The sequence below is a fragment of the Atractosteus spatula genome, chromosome 7, assembly GCF_055471065.1.
Source record: "Atractosteus spatula isolate fAtrSpa1 chromosome 7, fAtrSpa1.hap1, whole genome shotgun sequence".
NCBI classification, from domain to species: Eukaryota; Metazoa; Chordata; class Actinopteri; order Semionotiformes; family Lepisosteidae; genus Atractosteus; species Atractosteus spatula.
Window position 1 is genome coordinate 42,998,911 of NC_142712.1, and position 21,526 is coordinate 43,020,436.

Consider the following 21,526-nt stretch of genomic DNA (forward strand, 5'->3'; position numbering starts at 1 on the left):
TTGTATCTGTCAGTCTAAATCATACGGTGTTTAGGTAAATATTAAGAAATACAGTAGTTTGTTCTAACAAATTGAACACAGTGCTCGTTTGTATTTACTGATTTATTTTCATGACGTATCTTGTAGTCATGTCTGAAGTCTCCATGGCACATAAATTCACAGTTCTGAAAATCCTGCGCCTGTGTTGACACCAGGTGAAGTATAAAACATTCTGTTAGAAAAGTTAAAACAACTGGAAAGGCTTCCGGACCACACTCCCCACCCCAGGGGGAACCCCTGTGTTTCGGGGTGCTGGAGTCCCCATGCAGGGTGCCCTGCGGCTGCCGCGTGTGTGTGCTTCGCCACGCCTGGATTTCACATTTCCTCTTCTGTTCCCAAAGACACCTTCCATAGAAATCTTCATGGAAAAACGGAGACAACGTCTCTGCGGCTCTGCAGGTAAAGACATTCAGGTGCTGTTTGTGGAGGTCTGGGGAGGAGGGTTCAGTCCAGGGCTGTCCTACTCGATAAGGACAAGCAGAACAGGCCAGGCGTGATGGGGGGCTGCTGATTACCCAGGGGAGCTGGGTTAGTGTCCACACCGGCGGTATGCAATGGCCAGCCTGTTGGCCCCGCGTCCAGCGATCAGCCTCCCTGCACCCCTTACATGAAACTGACCCCCCGTTAGTACGATCAGAGCCCCGATCTCCCACGTGAACAACGCCCCTCAGCAGCAGCACAGTGGTGAAGGGCGGAGACCCCAGCTCATGGACAGCAGGACAGGTGAAGTGGGTTTTAACCGGCAGAGGAAAGGAGTATAATATCGCAAAAGACCCGAGAGATGGGTGACAGCGAGGGCGTGGGCAGGGGGTGGAGGGAACAAAGTAGCAAAATGAAATAAATAAAAGGAAGCAGTTTTCAGGAGGAAGAGAAGCAGTAACATGATCTCCTGCTGGCGGCTTCCATCCAGGCGCGGACAGCGCAGTGACACGGCCGAGTGCAGTCCTCCCGGTCCGGCCAGGCCAGCGGCCACGGGCCCGGCTGCAGCTCACAGCTCACCCCCTGACCCCAGCCGCGCGGGCCGGGGTGGGGCGGGCCAGAGGCTCAGCGTGGCTCCGGGCCCGTGCCGGTGAGCTGGCGGCTGTGCAGGGCCAGGGTCAGGTACAGGAAGTGGTACTGCTCGCTGGTCTGAATCATCCCGCCCCTGCGGGCACAGAGCAGCTGGCTCAGCCACACAGCCACGGACAGCAAGCCCGCGGGCTTTCAATACACCAAACTTACTTACAAAATGCATATCTTCAGATTTTCTATTGCAATTCCACAGTTTATGTGTTAGCTATACAGGAATGATACACCAGCATCTGGCAGATGAATATTAATCTCTGTATAAAGGCTGACTAGGCCTTGCCAGTGATAAATTACTAATGCATACCCTTCATCCTTCATATTGCACTAATAGGCATTTACTAGCATTTACTAACACAGCAGTTGTCTCCTGTTCTGCAGTGTTACATGTTTCTCTCATGTAAGGTTGGGAGGAAGAGGGTACACACCTGTCAATTCTCAACTGGCACACGATGCCCAAAATGTCAACCTCGCCAGTCTTCTCCAGCTGCTGGCAGCCGATGCTGGTGGCAATGAAGCAGCCTGTCCGTCCGATCCCTGCGCTGAGGAGCACACACACGCACATACAGTGAGATCAGACTGTGTAAGAGTGCACTCTGGTGCACTGACTATGTAGAAGGTGCTGGATGATGTGTAAGTGTGCACTCTGGTGCACTGACTGTGTGGAAGGTGCTGGATGATGTGTAAGTCTGCACTCTGGTGCACTGACTGTGAAAGTTGCTAGGTGCTGTGTAAGTGGGCACATTGGTGCATTGACTGTATAAAAGGTATGGGGTGCTGTGTAAGACTGCACACTGGTGCACTGAATGTGTGAAAGGCGATGGGTGATGTGTGAGTGTGCACGCTGGTGCACTGACTGTGTGAAAGATGCTGGGTGATGTGTGAGTGTGCACACTGGTGCTCTGGCTGGTGGTAGGGTGCTGTGTGATGTGTAAGTATCCGCGCTGGTGCACTATGTGGAAGGTGCTGGGTGATGTGTAAATGAGCAACTCTTGTTCTGCTGTGGCTGTAGCATAGGGAGGGGAACTACCTGCAGTGAACGATGATGGGGCCTGGGCAGCACAGTGCCCGCTGGCTCTCCTGCACTGCTTTCACCAGCTTCAGCACAGACTGGACGCAGGCCGGTGTCTGGTGATCCAGCCAGGAGGAGTACCAGTAGTGCTTCACCTGACGACTCTCTGACTGCACCTGTGAGCCACGTAATTATCGTCAGCTTTCAGGAATGGCAAGATGTAGCCGTCACTGGGGGTGCACAGGGAGCCCCGCGCCCTGACTTACTCTGACAGTGAGGACTCGGAGAGTGTAGCTGTCACTGGGGTGCACAGGGAACCCCGCCCTGACTTACTCTGACAGTGAGGACTCGGAGAGTGTAGCTGTCACTGGGGTGCACAGGGAACCCCGCGCCCTGACTTACTCTGACAGTGAGGACTCGGAGAGTGTAGCTGTCACTGGGGTGCACAGGGAACCCCGCCCTGACTTACTCTGACAGTGAGGACTCGGAGAGTGTAGCCGTCACTGGGGTGCACAGGGAACCCCGCCCTGACTTACTCTGACAGTGAGGACTCGGAGAGTGTAGCTGTCACTGGGGTGCACAGGGAACCCCGCCCTGACTTACTCTGACAGTGAGGACTCGGAGAGTGTAGCTGTCACTGGGGTGCACAGGGAGCCCCGCGCCCTGACTTACTCTGACAGTGAGGACTCGGAGAGTGTAGCCGTCACTGGGGTGCACAGGGAACCCCGCCCTGACTTACTCTGACAGTGAGGACTCGGAGAGTGTAGCTGTCACTGGGGTGCACAGGGAACCCCGCGCCCTGACTTACTCTGACAGTGAGGACTCGGAGAGTGTAGCTGTCACTGGGGTGCACAGGGAACCCCGCCCTGACTTACTCTGACAGTGAGGACTCGGAGAGTGTAGCTGTCACTGGGGTGCACAGGGAACCCCGCGCCCTGACTTACTCTGACAGTGAGGACTCGGAGAGTGTAGCTGTCACTGGGGTGCACAGGGAACCCCGCGCCCTGACTTACTCTGACAGTGAGGACTCGGAGAGTGTAGCTGTCACTGGGGTGCACAGGGAACCCCGCGCCCTGACTTACTCTGACAGTGAGGACTCGGAGAGTGTAGCTGTCACTGGGGTGCACAGGGAACCCCGCCCTGACTTACTCTGACAGTGAGGACTCGGAGAGTGTAGCTGTCACTGGGGTGCACAGGGAACCCCGCGCCCTGACTTACTCTGACAGTGAGGACTCGGAGAGTGTAGCCGTCACACTCCTTCACCTCGTCCACGGTCACCTCAAACCTGCCGAACGTCCCTGTCTTTTCTGGCCAGTAGAGGACGCACTTCTGCAGCACAGCACAGAGAAAAAATAAGACATTATTTGTTTTCTCGGTCATGTGTTTATTAATTCCCTAGTTGAGCGTTCACACTGCGCCAGTTCAGACAGCTGGGTTTGCAGGAGCAGTCGGGGCGCGGTACCATGCGATGTGCAGTTTTCTGCACCGAGACTTCAATTTCAACCCCAGTTAACATCTGTCTGCCTTAATCATTTATTTCTTTAAGAGGATTTTGTATGTTGTCACCGTGGACATCAAGGATTAACCTGCACTTACAAATTGTCATTTATTTTGCTATCTTCTGAACTTTCAAGGCACAAAACAATAACGCTAACATGTGCAGCACTGAGCTATATAACATGAACATTCTTGTTTTCAGAACAAAATTAAAAAGAAAACAAACTACAAGTTAGAAACAAGGAGGGGAAAGGCAACGTTCCCCCACCTCCTTCTTCTCCTTGAGTTTGGTGATCATGACGATGACGGCACTCCTCTCCTGCCACACCATCTCCCAGAAGTCACAGACAGTGTTGACCATGGGGCCCTGGGTGGCGATGTAGCTTTTCTCAGTACCATCATAACCCTGCAGGGGGCGACAGAGCACAGGCTGAGCCAAGGGCCAGGGAGGGGCGTGGGTCACTGAGAGGGTTACAGTGCTGTAATATTAGAATAGATCTCAAATATACTTTGAGTACAGGTTAAGGTTAAGATCTTGACATATGTGGACTCTTGTCCATATGAGAGTACGCATTGTGGGTCTGCCCTGGTCTCAGAACACAATGTGAATGATTATGAACGACCACCTAGGGTGTCGGTATTCCTACAGAAACAAGGTCCGGGGTTCAGGCTGTGGTTACAATTAAGACGGGGGTTAGATTTGGGGTTAGGACTGAGTTTGAGGTTAGTGTAAGATGTAGAATATTTAAACATTCATTAGTGTATTTGAATATATACTCAAATATACAGGGTGCACATAGTGGTGTTGGCAGTGACCCCTCAGCTGATCTCTGTCTGATCCCCCTCCTTCTTACTCGGATGTAGTTAGCATTGATGTAGGTCTCCCCATCTCCTTCTGCGCCCGGCTTCCAGAGACACACCCGCGTCTGGGGGTCTGAAAGAAACAGGTCACAGTGAGTAGACTGTCGGGGGGGGGTACTCCATTCAGACTTTCAGAGTGCCAGACCCTGTGTGCTTCTACAGACACACAAGTGGCAACGAGGGGGGCGTGTACTCAAGACCAAAAACAGGAGGCACTTTACACCAAGGGAGGTAGGGGTCTGCAGCAAGCTGCCCAACAGGGCTGTGGAAGCTGATGCCCTTGAATCCTTCAAGACGCAGCTGAATAGGATTCAGATTTGCAGCTCAGCAAACAATCAATGTGGGCCGAACAGCCTCCTCTCATCTGTAAAGGATGATGAGTAACGAGTTTCATGTCTGGGCAATGCTTAAGGAACACCAGCGCAACAGAAATTAATGAATTACCGTGAAACAGATGTGAAGCAGCGATTGTGATGGAATATCCACCCACGACACACAGCAGAATATAGGAAAGAGACTTCCCAGAGAGTGGGGATTGTTCAGCCACTGAGCTGAAACACAGCAACATGCCTGCTAACAGAGTATTGTGCCCTCCCGACCTCTGACATCAGCCTTTCCACTGTGTCTGCTCTCTTTTGTCTGTAAATATCACCAGAGAATTGGCCCCTTGTTAATGCGGAATGGAGCAGAGAAGGAAACTTCACTGTTGACACACCCTCTGGCCAATATATTAGGAACCTGTGGCACACAACGCTGGCCCCCGTAAACAGCAGGAGCGACTTGACTGGGACGCAGAGTGTATTCCAGGAGTTTCCAAAACATCTGGGCAGCTTCCCTCCAGCAGAAACAGCTTCAGGTAAGGTTGTGATGGGGACCCTGGATGCAGAGCTGAATTCACAGAACCGAGCTGAGAGGCTTGTTGTGGGGAAGTGGGGCTGTGATGAGGGAGCTGCGGGGGCACTGTCTGCTACTGTTGGTCCTCACTGGGGCTCCTAATATCTCCAGCGGGCAGTGAGCGGCATCATTCTCACTCACTCGGCAGTATGGTTTTGTATCTGTCCTTTAAGGCATGGCCAGGGATGTCCAGCTCCGCCTGGTCCACGAAGTTTGGGGGGATTTTCTGTGGAGAACAGAGACATGCGCTTAGCAGACAGGCTGCAGGGCTGGAGGACAGAATCTGCCACCACAGATACACCACGCCTCACTTGTCTAATCCATGCGTGCAAAAACATTGTACATAGATTTCTCCGAGATTTGCATCTTTCAAATTTGGTAATGACTTTCAGAATCAAGAGAAAATGTGAAAATCTGAGGTTAGGTCTGCTGAGGGCAGAGAAGGGGGTGCTGGTGCAGACACACAGCTCTGAATTTAATGCAGACTTGTTCAGGACCACTGCCTATCATGCTGCAACACCTGTTGTTTCTTTTCAAAGGGAGCTGGGTTTCATGGCAGGAAGACGCACTATAACTGTCTCTCCCCTCCACAGAGCAGAGCCTGAGCTCCAGCTGCTGCAGGAGCACCCAGAGCTGCAGGCTGAGTCACTGGGAGAGCCCTACGACTCTCGGTGGAGGAGGACAGACAGGACTGTGCAGGCACAGAGAGACAGGCAGATTTTTCAGAGAGTAGGAGAAGGAAAGAGAAAAAATGCACCAATGCCAGAAGAGACAGAGAGAGACAGAGAGACAGCAACAGAAGGACAGACAGTGACACAGAGAGAGTGAGACAGGAGCAGAGAGTCAAGTAGTGACACAGAGAGAGACACAATAGCAGAGAGACAGACAGTGATACAGACAGACAGAGAGAGAGACAGAAGCAGAGGCACACGGTGACACAGACAGAGAGATAGACAGGGGCAGAGGCACAGTGACAGAGAGAGAAAGTGACACAGACAAAGAGAGATAGACATCAGCGGAGACAGACTGTGACCCAGACAGAGATAGATAGCAGCAGTGGGAAAGAGAGACTCAGGGAGAGCTGTCTGTAAATGTCTGTAGATGTTGTGTTAATTGTATATGCTTTGGCAACACTGAAATTCATTGGTCATGCCAATATAGCTTCTTGAATTGAATTGAGGGAGACAGCAGCAAAGAGACAGACAGTGACACAGCAGCGCAGAGAGTGATCTCAGCGGACAGGAGAGGGTTCAGTACCAGGTACTCCTGGGACAGTTCCTGAGTGTTGGCAGCAGCCTCCTGCAGCTCAGCGGCTGTCAGCGGGCGTCGAGTGTTGCGCAGGAAATGCAGAGTGATCTCTCTCGGTGTGGAGATGGAGCACAGGGGCTCCACAGCACCCAGAGAGCTGACGTCCAGCACCAGCGACACGTTGGAGCCCCTCCTGCAGACACATGTGTGCACAGAAGCAGACTGTCAGGGGGGGGCACCGGGCCTCAGGCGTTTGACCTTCCTACAGCCTGGGTCCCACTTATCCCACCCACAGCAAAGCCTACTGGGACAGGGCCATGAGGCAGGCAGAGGAGAGCACAGGCCAACCACAGCACAGGCGCAGGCATGACGCATGTCATGGGGCACACAGACAGAAAAACCACCTGAGCCTGGTAAAACCATCCAGAAAATACTGCCCCAACACCCCCTGAGCTGTCTGCGGCAACTTTCACAAGAAGGCAGTGACCTACAGGGGGCACTTGCTGGCTGTGTTAATTATTTCTGATGAGCTTACTAATTAACCCCATCCTTTGTCTCTCGATACACAGAGGGTTGTGGGGGTCTTGAACAAGCAAACCAGCCATGCTGTTGAAGCCCATTCCCTGGGTTCTTCCAGGAAACAGTGGGAGAAACCCTGGGATCAGCTAACAAGTCACTACCAAGACTGCGCGGGAGAACTCCGTCCCCGCTGCTCCAGCGGGAATCCGGAACCTGGAAGCAGCACGTCAGGACAGACACTCGAGGTCTACGGTCCGCTCTCGCTGGGTGCTGCCTACGCTAACGGGCTCATTCGCGTTTCTTAACGGAGGCACCACATTATTCTGCCAAGGAGCAGCATGAGACGGGACGGGCTCTCGGCCCGCTGCTCTCCGCCCGCCCCCGGAGTCCGCGCAGGCGTGACCCGCGAGCAGCGGGCCCCGGCTTCAGGCCCAGTGGCAGAGCAGAGCGGACACAGAAACTGCGTCCCTAACGGAGACGCTAACAGAACTGGCGCAGAAGAAGGTGAAACGGGAAGATCTGCGGTCACTGCGACTGTAGCGGCAGGGTGACGGCTCAGGCAAGCTCAAGGGGAGCTGGGCGGAGGCCTGAACTCTCCCATTCAACGTTTCGGTTTCTGTCTTCCGTCGAAATGGGAGCACAGCGCCCACGCTCTGCTGGCTGAGCCACTCCTCTCCCAGCGCCAGCACTTCAGCACCCTGCGGGCTCCCACAGGAGCCTGGCTGCCCCCCGGCTGTGGCCCCGCGGGCCCCTCACCTCTCCTGGAGGCGTGCCTGTCTGCGCGTGGTGGGGGGGGGCGGCGTGGGCTGGTCCATGTGCGCGGGGGGGCTGGCGGGGCAGAGCAGCACCATGCTGTGCGTCCCAGGACGGAGGGGCGGGGGGCCAACACCCAGGGGCACTCAGCTCCTCGCTGCCACGCTGCAGAGAGAGAGGGAAGGAGAGGGCACAGGGCAGGGGTGAGCAGAGGGAGGGATATCATAGACACTGAAACTCCACACACACTTGCAGGTGAGAGAAATCATCCAGGCTCCTCCAAATATCGGTATCGCAGTGTCCCCCAAACCCCAACACAGTTGGCCACAGCCCGAAGAGCTGCCATCTGTACTTAGTCCCGCAGTGAAGTACACACACCGTCCCCACACACAGCCGCACCGCCCAGCGCATTCACTCCTCACACGCCTCAACACAGCCCGTGCTCTTACACGCTTTCGCAATCTGACACGCCGACATTGTTTTGTTTTTTTTATTGAAGTGATGCTTGCCCGCGTGTTTTGTATGTGGTGCATGAATGTCCCGCAGGACTCTGGGGCGAGCCGGGCCGCGGGAGATCAGCTCGCCAGCGGCTGTCCACGGAGGACTGAGCTCAGAGAGGCGCGGTGCACACAGTTACAGGATTTACACGGAGAAAACTATGGTTTCAAATGGTTAATGACAGTTGTAGTTTTATATGTTAAAACCTCGCAGTGCCACGGTTTCTATAATACTTGTATTTTTGCAATGGTATATTTAAAGTTTACCTATAGGCAACGATGTAATTACACTACACTATAGTAGTAATCATACCACTTAATCGCGAAGTAAAGCAGGATAGAGCACCACACGGTATCACAGTAAACCGCGATATTCCAGCGCTCCTTCGCGGGGGATACCGACAGTCCGATGGCCAAGTCGTCTTTAAATTCGTAGAACAGCTGGAATAAATCAGTCGTTTCTGCTTTCGCAGCGCTGTCCTTCCACTGTCCCCAGACCGACACCACGACCTTGTTACAAGGCGAGAGGGGGGCGGAGAGACGACAGGACTCACCTGAGACGAGTCCGCACTGCCATCCCGGCTCCGCGCTGCTCTCCCGGCTCGTGAAGGCGCAGGGAAACACACACGCCAGGAATGCGGCTTCGCGGGGAGCGCGTGCAGGAACGGGCACGCACTGAATACCTCTCTCCGGCTCGCTGACGCTCAGCTCGCTGACGGTGCCTTTCCAGAGCTCCTGAGCCCGAAGACACCCGCGCTGGCGCACATGTCTAAACGCGACTGCGGCGCGTGGAGGAAGGCTCGGGAGGTGAGCGCAGAGGCCAGGAATGTCTGTCACGTCATGCACACGGGAGGCAACCTCGAGCCTGGTGGCACCGCGGCTTTCAGCCCAGCATGTGAAATTAAGTGTTTTGCAGCCGTGCTTAACGAAACATCTGCATGTCACTGAGCGTGAGAAAGAGCCGAGAAGTGACAGAAAACACACTCGTCTTGCTGACATCACTGTCTCTGCACTGGGGACGAGCCGGCACCCGCGGCTCGCTCTGGAGAAGGAAACAGCCCAGTCCTTTTACAAGAATACGTTCGGCATCCTAACCATTCCTCCGAACCTTGGAGGTCAAATGATTTATCCCCGTGCCAACGGCACTGATACATAAGCTGTTAGTACAGTCTTGCGAGTCCGGTGTTTCTGAGCGCTTTCTGACCCCCGCGAGAAAACCCGAGCGCAGAGTTCGCTCTCCCAGCCGCGTGCGGAGCCCCGAGCCACAGGCAGGGCTGACGCGCGCAGGATCGGACCCTCACGTGGCTGCAGGCAAAGCACGCGACGGAACGCAAAACAGGGATGCAAAACAAACCCCAGCAAAGCCAAACGGTAAATAAAAAGATCTGCAAGTTAAATGTCATGCATGGTGTCAGCCGGTGCCTATATCTCTCTTTCTGCTAAAATCCACTTTGAGACAGCTGGAAAAAGGTGGCCATCGTCAGCTCAGTACTAGTACCAGCACAGGGGTTCTGCCCCGGGTGCGAGCACAGCAGGCAGGAAAGCAAGAGACAGAGAAATTGGACTTTTGAGGCTTTTGGATGTAAGCTCTACCTCTGCTTGTGCAGTCAGTGGCAACATTGCGACACCAGTGTAACATCCTGTTAAGCACAGGCTCTTTCCTGCCTGGGCCCCTGTACTGTAACTGAGCCTGTGAGCTCAGACCTCTGCCCTGACCACTGACCAGCGCTGGGCTTCGTCTGCAGGACAGCTGCCCTGCCCGGGCCCTGTACTGTAACTGAGCCTGTGAGCCCAGACCTCTGCCCTGACCACTGACCAGCGCTGGGCTCCGTCCAGAACTGCCATATGATTTCTAACCCAGGTACCTGCCTGCCTGCAGAGGCAACCGGAAAGAGGGAGGGTGTGGATCCTGAGGCCCTGGCTGAATTTCAGTTCATCTGTCCGCTCTATCCCAGCAGTCCCATCCCTGCTCCTGGGCAGCTCCACACCTGCAGGTCCAGTTCCAGCTGAGCTCAGAGTTACACCCCGAGCCCTAAAAACACAGGACTGACTGGAGCTCGTCATTGTCTTCGCTTCAGGAACATGCTGGAAGCTGCCTTTTAACTTTTTTTTAGTTGTTTGTTAACTATTGCATTTCATATGTGACGGTGGTCTCCAGCTCCTTAGTAGATAAGCAACTTGCAAACAGTCCAAATCAAGCGAGTTGCTAATTCAGTCAAGAATTCAACCAAGTAACGAGCTCCACTGGGATGAAAAGCAGCAGTTTCCATTGCTCTGAGGGGTCCCCAGGGCCTGGGTACATGATAGAGGCGTTGTACAGATGTTAGCGGTGTCATAATCGTCTGTACATGTACAGGTAGTTTTCTCCTGTGGTTCGCAAGCCGAACGTTTCGGCTGAAGAGGTGGAACGCCCGGAGAAATCGGCTGGAAGCTGTTTGGGGTAAAAGTGCCTGACTAATGAAGGAGTGTGAAATGTAAGTGTAGACCTCAAACACGTATACAGAGACCATGCAGCCTCCATACAGAAAGGTCCCGTCGCTGGAACTGAACCCCACTTCTTCCAGATACAAGCCGCCCCAACGTTAGTCCCTGACTGTCCCTGGTGGGTTAGTCGGCTCAGTCCCAGTGACAGAGAGCTGCGCCCCTCCACACCCCCTGCTGTCTTCATGGGCTTCCTTCGGCATTAACAACGTCATAATTCGGGACATTTTCATTATGACACTTAAAAAGTCCTGAGGTGATGTCTGACCTCTGAGCAGGGTAAATCTTCAGAGCGGTTCCTGCCCAGAGGTCTTCATCTCCGAGGCGAAGCAAGAGCAGGGGCGTGTCTTACTGCCTCCCAAAGGAGAAAAGCCTGCCAAATCGTGCAGTTTTGCACCAGGACCGTGTGTCTGCAGAACCATCTTAACATGCGGCATCTTCTGCAACACCAGCTGCTGCCCGGGGGAAGAAACGTCCTGGCCTCAATTCCTCTCCTCTTTCACCTTGACCTTTCATTTCTCGCTGGTACTGTAAGCCCTTACACTGCTATAGTCACATCGCAATCACTAGACAGTAAACATAAACTACCGCACCACAGCGTCAGTGTTCAGAATAGACCTCTTCTCCACCTGAGGGCTTACCTTGTCCCAGGAGCTCCTGCTGTCGTCCCAGACCCTGGCGGTTTTCCCCACGCCACTTGAAAGCCAAGTTTGCCTCTTCAGTGTCTTTCTCTTTGTTTAACTTCTCCCCAGCCGCTCTGCGTCTGCTGCTCCTGCTCCGCGCCCAGGGTCCGGTCCGGTCGGGCCTCAGTAGCTTCCTTCTCATCCACCCTTTCCCACCAGGACACACGCCAGCCTGGTATCCGGCGAGCGGCAGGGAGCTCCGTCCACTCCGGGCTAGGGGGGGGTGACAAAACAGAAACGAGTGTTGTGCCGTGCAGCCCCCCTCTCCCCTCCCCATACAGCAGCCCGTCTAAAAGCAAGAGGTGACCTGGGCTGTGTGAGCTGCCCTGAGCCACAGACAGCGGGGTTACAGCTCAGACATGCCGAGGACCAGCCAGCCCTGCTCCAGCTCCGCACTCACCTGAAGGCTGGCCAGTCAGGGGCTCCCCCTGGCACCCCTCATCCCTCGATCCTCTTCGCGAGCAAGCTGCGAGCCAGGAGAGCTCCGACTCTGTGGCACCGGAGCTGAGCCTCAGCGCGAAATGAGTATGCAGTTGAAAAAAAACGCAGGCTGTGTGTTCAGGAAGCTGCTGATCTGATGAGAGCCTCTTCTGGTTCGCCTCTCAGCTGCTTCCTCCCTGTGCCTCCCACACACGCTCCGGCCCACGTTCTGCCAGCCGGCTCTGCGCTGCCACCTCACACACCCGCAGCTGAGGGCTGCCTGCAGCCTGCCAGGGCCCTGCGGGGCACTGGGCACACAGGGAGCCAGAAAACTGCACTGAAAGCTGCAGGGGTCCTCTGCTGTCAGGGCCCCCCAGCAGTTAAGAAAACCACTTCCAACTGAGTAATTAGGAGCAGGAAAATGAAACATAATTAACTCTCTCCCACCCCCAGAATGTGCCGCACTGTTTTAAAGCCTCTCTGTGGAACCTTTGCTCCAGAAAAGCAGGAGACCCCCAGTTACAGGCCCGCTAGACTACCAGAAAGCACACAAGGGCACAGGCCTGCCCAGGACACACAGCACCTCCTGTACATGAGCATACTCCCCCCAGTCTTTTCCCTTGATCACACCCTGTCTGCATCGTCACTTATTTGCTTTGCTATGATTTTGTTCTGTCGCCCTCATTTCACTACAGCTCTCCGAGCCCTATGGTACACAGAGCCAAAGTGTGGCACAAGTGTGTGAAAGCTTTGCCATCCCACATTGCATGATTGGGGCTGGTGGGGTCCGTGCTGTGCCACACTGCCCGGCAATGTAGGGGCATTCCCTCCGGTGGCTTGGACTTTTCTCGAACCTGTGGCAGGAGCTCGGGTCGGCTGCACTCCCCACGCCCAGCTGGCTTGGCAGCGAGAGGCCAGGGAGAAGGCGCCACTTGTTGCTCACAGACAGTCCTGACCAGAGTGTGTGTGTGACACAGAGCAAGTGGGTGTGAGTGAGTAACTGACTGAGTGGGTGTCAGATCACTGGGAGTGTGATAGGGTGCGTGGGTGCAGGACACCTTCCCCTTTTATCTGATCGCCGCACTGAATGTCAGAGCCCAGCAAAAGTGAAAAAAAAGAGAGAAATTTACCAAACCTTCCCAATCAGCACTTCTCTTCTCGTGCACCAGAAGAGCTCGTGCTGGCCCTGAGACCACGCCGTGCAGACAGCCTGCTGAGGTTACTGCTGCTGTGAAAATCAGTGCTGGGTTTCCAGTAAGAATGGTGATTAACTGGAAATGAGCGAGCTCTCTCACTGTCCTGTCATTCTGTGACTGCAGAGACGGAAATGCTGTCGTCTGAGCTGGGTCCTGCTGTGATCAGAGGATATAAGCAGTGAGGAGCTAATTCCACCCAAGTGTCAACAGCGTCTTACAAAAGCTCTGGGAGGGGTGCAGTACTGGTCAGGCCCATTCAGTGTGCAAAGAGGGGCAGTTCTGACTTCATTGGTAATTCATCAGCCATTTTTACCTAGAGCAAAAATCTCTACCCATTTGCACAGCAGGATGTTATACTGGAGCAGTCAGAGCAAGCAGCTTGGGTCACTCCCCTCAGCCAAGAATCTGACCTACAACCTCCCTGTCCTGAGCCCTCGGGCCCCCGGGGCCCCAGCGCTCCCCCACACTGCTGCCCGGGCTTGATCGCATGCACAGTGCTGACAGGTTTGTCTAGAGCCTCGGGCTCTCGTGCTAGGAGCTGACAGAAAACAGGATTATCCTGCTTGCTGCTCTTCAGGAATGAAGAACACAGTCCGGCTGAGCGTACCCTGTGTCAGCCCTATCACGCACTTACCAGTCCCCTCTGCGGCCCGATGTCCATCCCACCCCTGATCTGATTGCTTAATTGAACTATTCTTTGGCTCCAAGGTCAACATGCGCTTTATGTCTTATCAGCTGCTAAATAAAAAGTGGAAATTTGCAGTCAGGCTCAGTTTCATCACTGACTCAACAGAACCAGCAATTCAAGAATGGTCTGCATTCAGTCCAGACAATCTTTTTTTAAAATAATACTCCTCATGATTTATTTTCTTAAATGTCAGTGCTCTCTAGTACAGATTAATTACAACAAACATGTTTCTGGCTTCGGCGGTGACAGACATGTACAGCTTATAACATGGTGACAAAAATTAATATCCAGGACAGTCTCTGGGGTCCCTAAAACCTGTACATTTCTGTTCCAGCTGAACCTGGTATTAACTGAAGGCTTGAATGCCTAATTGAATTCAATCCTTAATTGAATGATCAAGTTGGAGCCTTTGCAAGTTTGGTTTCTGCTCCGGAGCTGGAGATCCAAGTTACATATGAGGGGCCGAGTTCTCAAGCTGCCTGCAAGGTGTTCAGGAACTGAAAACAATGACAGAGCTCAAATTAGTCCTGTTTTTAGGTCAATTCAGTTTATGATGTAACTGAGAGCTCGGCTGGAACGAAAACCAGCAGGTGTGAACCCAGGACCAGGGTGAGGACCCGCGGCTTTGAATCCCCTGCCCTCTGTAGTGATGCGTTTAAAAATGCAAACACCTTCAGTCTTCACCAGAATCATTTTGCAGCGGGTGAATTAATGTCCGGTCAGTCTTGTCACTGGACAGATAAATTAATAAGGAGACCGCATTACTGCAGTAGTGTTACACGTTAGACTCTTTACTGCTGGAGGATAAGGTAAAAGGTTTTTACGTAACGTTTTTACTGGAAGGACAACAAGGACTAGAAAAACAACTCTGTGTACAAGATGTTGTGCAATTCTCTCTGTCAACAACAGGTCTTGCTCAGCCTCTTCAGGTTCTTCTGTGAGTGAAAATGGGAAGGCTTTGAAAAATAGTACTTTGGCCAACATTTATTTACTATGTCTATTTTGTTACGAATCAGGTTAAGTATAAGAATTCATTGCTTGAAAAAATGGTTTTAGTACGTGAAAAATGTAAGTAAATAAATTAGCTTTCATGATCAAAGGACAACCTAATGTAACCATTTTTCAGGACAGAATAATTTTGAGAGCAAAGGCTGTCTGAATGTTGTAGACTCCTCCTCAGGCTCTTCCTGCACACTCAGATTCTACACAACGTGTGCAGCTGTACTTCCTTTAAAGGAACTGGATAGTGATGATCACCAGATAAAATTCTGTTATTTCTTCATTTCCTAAATGCAGTGAAACTCGAGTTTTCTTTCTTGCAGAGACGAAGCTCATCTGGAATGTGAACACACTTTGCTTCTTTTGACAGTGCAAGTGGTTGACATGACTGGTGTCAAACGTACCCAGGAAGCCTGCAGGAGGCTGTGCGGGCTGCTGCCCATCCCTGAACAGCTTGATTAGTAAGTCAGAAACCAGTACATTCGATTGTGCAAAGGATGAAAGGATTTTCAGCCCAGTCCCATGTTGCAGGTAATACTCTGTCTGCCCTCAGGAAATATCTTGATTCCCAGCAGATCGTATTTCCCTACAGATCTTCAGTACCAGTCCACATCTGGGCTGAGGATTAAAGCAATTGAATGAAGGACACCAGGACCACCAGAAAACCCTGCATCCCTAAAGGACAGGAGAGAATTTCCTCTGAAGCCGGACTGGAGACTACTCACCTCCAACTCAGGCAACTGTGCATCTCTGCCAGTCTTTCAGTTTCCCGGAACTGACTGGGATGTCTCCCTGCGGCTCTGGGACAGGCCAGCATGAATGTCATTTGACATGTGCCAAGGAAGCAGCCTGAAAGCAAAACCAAACTTCCCCTTCTCATCATCAAACGGCAGCGACGGAGAAAACAGAACCGATTACCGAAAATGTTAACGAGCCCAAGGCTCATTAGCGAAATTACAGAGCAGGAATACAATATTGCCTCTCTTCCCTTCCGGGAAGAATTACAGCCGAGCTACTGGGAGCCCATGAGGAGAATTCAGCAGAAAGCACACTCAGTCCTGCTTCTTTTCCTGAAATCTTCCCCTTGGCGAGTTCTAATGAGCTTCTGTACACAACTCTTCAATATCAGATCTCAATAGGTGGCTTTTAACAGAGTACTGCTGTGCTTTGAAGTGATATCTGACATCAGTTTTATTTATTTTAATTAGCAGCATAAATGAGAGGGAATTACTGGCAGCCTGGGAGAAGCAGTAAGGTCGTGAAGATGACTGTGCAGTGATAGCAGTATCTCCTGTAATATCTCTCCGCTGTGAGTAATCTGCTCTGCTCTGGACTTTCGCTGTGACACGGCACCGCTGTTCAGCTTATGTGCAGGCTGAGCCTGCGGAGAACCACTTGACAATCAATCTACATTCCTTCTGTTTTCAGCTCCAGGGTGATTATTTTGTTTGGCTCTTGCATCTGTCTAAGGCCATTTACAAGGGTTCTGAAGGAAGTGGATTACATTGCGCAGTTCAGCACTATTTCCGCAGTGTGGTGTGGGATTTGTGCAGTGAAGGGCGCAATGCACAAGTCGACCCAGAAAGTAATGGTGAGGGTTACTATGCTCTTACACGACAAATCCTTCCAAACTAAACTTTACTCCAGTTTCTTGACCGACAAAGCCCCTCCTGGTTCAATGAACCTTATGACATGAGAAGGTCAGAAAGGTCAGGGGCACCTCGTGGCCTGTTTTTCTTGTGCAGTTGCTCGGCAGCTCTTCATTCCTGAATTCTGCCCAACCACTTCCTGAGGGATCCCAGAGAGGCAGGGGTGTTTTACTTCATGTACCTCCGGCATGAGTGCAGACCAGAGCAGCTGACCGAAACCCATACAGACACGGAACTGGAACTGAACCCGGGACCCTGGAACTGTGAGCTGGCCGTGCAATCCCCCACAGCAGGCGTGCTTTCTCTGTGGTCTCAGCGGACTGCACTTCAGCATAGTTAGCTGTTATTCTGCTCTGCATCACAGTGAACTTTAAGAAGAGTACGTGCATCACGGTGCTCAAGTCATTCTAAGCAGTTTCTCTAAGCATCAGTATTGGACTCCAGCTCTGGAGACACGATCAGCCAGAGCAGCTTAGTGCTGAGAGTGTCGGTGCTTGACTGGCTCAGCCTGGGGGTTTGCATTGAGCCCAAGAGCCCACCGGCCACAGGCAGCCTGTTTCTCAAACATGGCCGCTATCCGGCTTATCGCTCACACCTCCGGATTTTTCTTCCACTTGCTCAGACTCGGCACGGGCTGATGTTCTGGTGTTTGTGCTAAACCGCAGAGCGATGAAAGCGATAACCGGCCCTGCACCGAACCACGAACTCTGGTGGTTGCTACGGGGGCAGGCAGCTCCTTGACAACCAGCCCAGAGCTGGAAGTGGGGGCTTTGCAACCACTTCCTGTCTTGGTGAAATTTCACTTCCTGTTATTAACAGTAATAGAAACGGCGAACGCCCGCTGCGAAACGTTGCCATCTGTCATGTCTTTTTCAGTTTATGTTATCTCTGTATAGTATTTCTCCCACGTCTTTCCTACTGAGACACAAATCTATAAAACTGTCCAGGTCTTTGAACTACATCATCCGATTTCTCACAACACCGAGCAACTCCTTCCGCTTTCTGATGAAGAGGCAGTGCAGACGCACAGGGACAGCTCTTCTTGTGTCAAAACAAAATATTGGTCTAATTAGAGATCAGGCGTGGGGGGGCTTATTCATCAAGTCTACTTATAATCCGCCCCTTACAGAGCTCATTTGCTTTAACCAGTTAGAAGCACACTTTGTGACCCAGAATTATCCAGGTCACTCCTTTTCAGACTCTTTCCAGGACAGCAGTGACCAGAACCAAACCAGAACACTAATCCAGCTGAGGTCTCAGATGAAGTCTTTCCTTGTGTTTTGTGAAGAGCTTTGGGATTTTATGAATGAAAGACAGCTCCACACTCTTCACTGTAGACTGAGCAGTCTGCTGGCCTTTTCACTCAGGGTGCTGTGCTGAGAGCTGAGCTCGTGAGCGGCAGGAGGGGCACGTGGCCTGCGCTCTGCTGAACACTCCAAACATATCTGAATTGTTCACTGAAGAAAATGAGAATCGAGAGCTGTGCTCTGCACAGCTCTTCAGCGGCCTTCTGAGGTCTGTGCTGGGTCTGTGATAAAGTCTGCTCAGGTTTGCACAGGTCTGTGCTGGGTCTGCAGAGGTCTTCTCAGGTCTGCACAGGTCTGCTCAGGTCTGTACAGGTCTGCAGAAGTCTGTGCTGGGTCTGCACAGCTCTGCACAGGTCTGCTCAGGTCTGCAGAGGTCAGTGCTGGGTCTGCACAGGTCTGCTCAGGTCTGCAGAGGTATGCACAAGTCTGCTCAGGTCTGCTCAGGTCTTCAGAGTTCGGTGCTGGGTCTGCTCAGGTCTGCACAGGTCTGCTCAGGTCTATACAGGTCTGCAGCTGTCGGTGCTGGGTCTGCTCAGGTCTGCTCAGGCCTGCACAGGTCTGCGCTGGGTCTGCACAGGTTTACACAGCTTGGCACAGCTCTGCACAGGTTTGCTCAGTCTGTACAGTTCTGCTTAGGTCTGTGCTGGGTCAGCCTGCAAATAAGCCCTGGAAGAGCAGTCCTGGCGTCTCTGCGTGTGGCCATGGGGTTGTGGCTTGGTGTGGGCGTTATGCGTAGCTGTGGGTGGACTCCACTTCCTTTCTTGACAGCCAGCGGTCTCCCGGTCTCCTGTGGGGGTGGAACGTGTGAAGGGGGCTTGGGGGAGCACGGGGTGGAGGTAATCTGAAAATGGTGACACACAGAGTTTCTTGAAATGCATCAGCAGATAAAAGAGCGAAGGAGGCAAGGGGGCAGTGAGAGAGGGAGAGAGAGGGAAGGACATGTTGCAGGCCGTGCAGTGAGAGAGGGCGGGGCCGAGCTCCTGCTGTGACTAATCCAGGCGTCTGTGAAGCTGATCTGGACAGAGGCAGCTCACACAATGTGGACAGTAAACAAAAAGCACAAGCACCTTCACAGCGGGTGGGCTCCTGTCTTCTAGAGTAAAGGTTAAGGACTGTTGCTCTAGTATGCAGGAAGGGCGTGCCATGCTCTCAGGGGTGTTACAACTGGAGACAGATCTCATGCTGATGGGAGCTGGGAGGCACTGTCCTGCACGCTGCAGCTCATCCTGTGCCACAACACCATCCTGACACCCTACACGCCTTGGTGCAGCTTAGAGAAAAGCCCAATGACAGTGATACTGCAAGGGAATCCCCTGTTGCTCAGAAAGCAAAGCTGTCATTTGATTGTTTTTCACCTGTGAAAGCCGGCAACTTCAATCTCAATCTGAAACCAAAAACGTCAGACTTCCCTCTGCCACACTGAGCTCCAGAGGAAAACCCTGCCTGATCTTCCAACCCGCTGACGTTGTCTCACTCTGCTAGGGCTCCTCCACAAAAGGAGACCGGATTTCCGCTGCAGGTGGCTCGTCTGGCTCTGCGCAGGCGCTGTGTGTGTGCGAGCGTGTGTCTCGTGTGCGCTGTATGTGTCGATCAAGACACAGATGAGTGTGATTTTCCAGCCACCTTTGACCTGCACTTCAACCCACACTCAGGTCTCACCTACAGTTTCCTGTTCCCATGGTTTCGTCCCCACACACACCAGTCATTTCTCTCTCTGTCACTGCAGGGCAGACACAGCGCTCACAGCCTTCAGGAGGGCCAGAGGAAATGACACCTGTGAAACACAGGACTGAGCCACCACTCCTCCAGAGCTGACCAGGTCACCCGCGGCCTGTCTGGCTGCCCTCGGCCTGACCAGGTCTCCCGCGGCCTGACTGGCTGCCCTCGGCCTGACCAGGTCTCCCGCGGCCTGTCTGGCTGCCCTCGGCCTGACCAGGTCTCCCGCGGCCTGACTGGCTGCCCTCGGCCTGACAAGGTCTCCCGCGGCCTGACTGGCTGCCCTCGGCCTGACCAGGTCTCCCGCGGCCTGACTGGCTGCCCTCGTCCTGACCAGGTCTCCCGCGGCCTGACTGGCTGCCGTCGGCCTGACCAGGTCTCCCGCGGCCTGTCTGGCTGCCCTCGGCCTGACCAGGTCTCCCGCGGCCTGACTGGCTGCCCTCGGCCTGACCAGGTCTCCCGCGGCCTGACTGGCTGCCCTCGTCCTGACCAGGTCTCCCTCAGGTCACAACTCAATTCAATTCAAGATGCTTTATTGGCATGATCAGTGTTGAAAAACAAAACAAGTACAATTAACATAAATAAAAATCTACAGATATTTAAAGACATTTATAATACAGACAAGGCTGTGACAGGAGATCACATACTGGGCTGCCAGTTCAACTCCTCCCTCTCCCAGTAGGATTGGGACTTGATTTTGGCAGGTGTGGGATTTCTGGAATTAGATTTGTGAATATGGGAAAGAATGTTTCTCTAATCACAGAATATCTGTCACAGTGCAGTAGAAAGTGCACCTCTGTCTCTATTTCTTCCCGCTGGCAGTGGAAGCACAGCCTGTCCTCTCTGGACAGCCAGGTCTGCCTGTGTCGCCCAGTTTCTATGGCCAGGCTGTGTCACTGAGCCTGTACTTCGTCAGGGTCTGTTTCTTTTCGCTGTTACTTATGTTGGTCAAATATTCAGCTAGCATGTATTGTCTATTTAGAGTTATGTCGCATTCCAGTTTATGTTGTGTTTGTGTGTGTGTGTCCCAGTGTGTGAGATATTGCTGTTTGATCCATGCTGTGATGTGCTCTCCCTCAGCCTGACAGACTGGGCTATGGACTGATCATCCCTCTCGCAGCCTTCCCAGGTCTCCTGCTGACTGACAGTCTCTTTCTCAGCCTGAGTAGGTCACTCATGGCCCGACTGGCTCTTCCTTCAGCTTGACCTGGTCACCCGCTGTCACGCCCGACATCCCTCCCTAGAGGGCGCTCCACTACTCCTGTTATTGTTCCTGTAATTGTTGCTAACTCCCCCGGTGTACCTTGTTAGGTGTATTATTTAAAGACTAGCTCCTCCAGTCCTCGGGGCTCATCATTAGGGTAAGGATGTCGCGAGGCCCGCCTGGCACCAGGAAACCCTACGTCCGTCTCCTGAGGGCATAGGCCTCATTCCCGACACCTCCCGCTTCCTGAGCCCGGGGCCTGGAGGATCTTGCCCCGTCACCCTTGGACCTCCTGTTTTGTCTGTCCGTGTGTTACCCCCTCCTGGGGATTTAATCCTTGTCGCGTCCCAGGATGGATCACTCGCCGCTGGACTCCCGGACTGTGCCCTGACCTGCCTTTGGACCTGTTTGGATTTGGATGCCGTTCTCTCTTCCCCATTCACTGTCTCACGGATTGTCACTATTATTTTGTGCACTATTAAACTCCCGTGTGTTCTCCCATTCCACGTCTTCTGTTTTCTCCAGCTCTTACCGCATCGCATAGGGTCTACTACAAGGCCCGACACGTACATCTCTCCGTGGTTGTAACACTGCAGTCTGACCGGCCCGATCAGCTCTTTTCTTTCGCCTGAAGAAGGCTCCGCAGCCGAAATGTTGCATCTCTTTTATTTTCGGCATGAAATAAACCTTTACCTGTTCCTTTTCAGCCTGTGCATGCTGATGCAGCTACCCACCTGAAACTCTTTCAATACACAACACAGAGCAGATCAGATCTGATGTACTGATCTACTGACCACA

At 52.9% G+C, this 21,526-nt stretch overlaps 1 protein-coding gene across 2 annotated transcripts; it reads right to left on the reverse strand.

Annotated features, from left to right (window-relative positions):
- Positions 1–87: 87 nt before the first annotated feature.
- Positions 88–12,107, reverse strand: LOC148831067 (tyrosine-protein phosphatase non-receptor type 7-like). 2 transcript variants are annotated; one of them, XM_088921324.1, is made up of 11 exons: positions 11,950–12,107; positions 11,508–11,762; positions 7,892–8,053; positions 6,626–6,809; positions 5,510–5,594; positions 4,468–4,547; positions 3,882–4,019; positions 3,335–3,445; positions 2,135–2,292; positions 1,533–1,646; positions 88–1,183 (listed from the first exon to the last, which is right to left on the reverse strand). In XM_088921324.1, exons 3-11 carry the CDS (start codon positions 7,984–7,986, stop codon positions 1,084–1,086), a joined length of 1,065 nt encoding a protein of 354 aa, XP_088777450.1. In that variant the 5' UTR covers positions 7,987–8,053; positions 11,508–11,762; positions 11,950–12,107; the 3' UTR covers positions 88–1,083. The 2 variants fall into 2 exon arrangements, with proteins under 2 accessions (XP_088777450.1, XP_088777451.1); XM_088921325.1 differs by lacking the exons at positions 11,508–11,762; positions 11,950–12,107 and adding an exon at positions 8,940–9,651.
- Between the last annotated feature and the right edge of the window lie 9,419 nt (positions 12,108–21,526).

Coding starts and splice junctions, on each gene's coding strand:
- LOC148831067 (XM_088921324.1), bottom strand. CDS start 7,986: ATGGTGCTGCTCTGCCCCGCCAGCCCCCCCGCGCACATGGACCAGCCC. Junction 5,595..6,625: donor AACTGTCCCAGGAGTACCTG/GTACTGAACCCT, acceptor TGTTCTCCACAG/AAAATCCCCCCAAACTTCGT. Junction 2,293..3,334: donor TCCGAGTCCTCACTGTCAGA/GTAAGTCAGGGC, acceptor CGTGGCTCACAG/GTGCAGTCAGAGAGTCGTCA.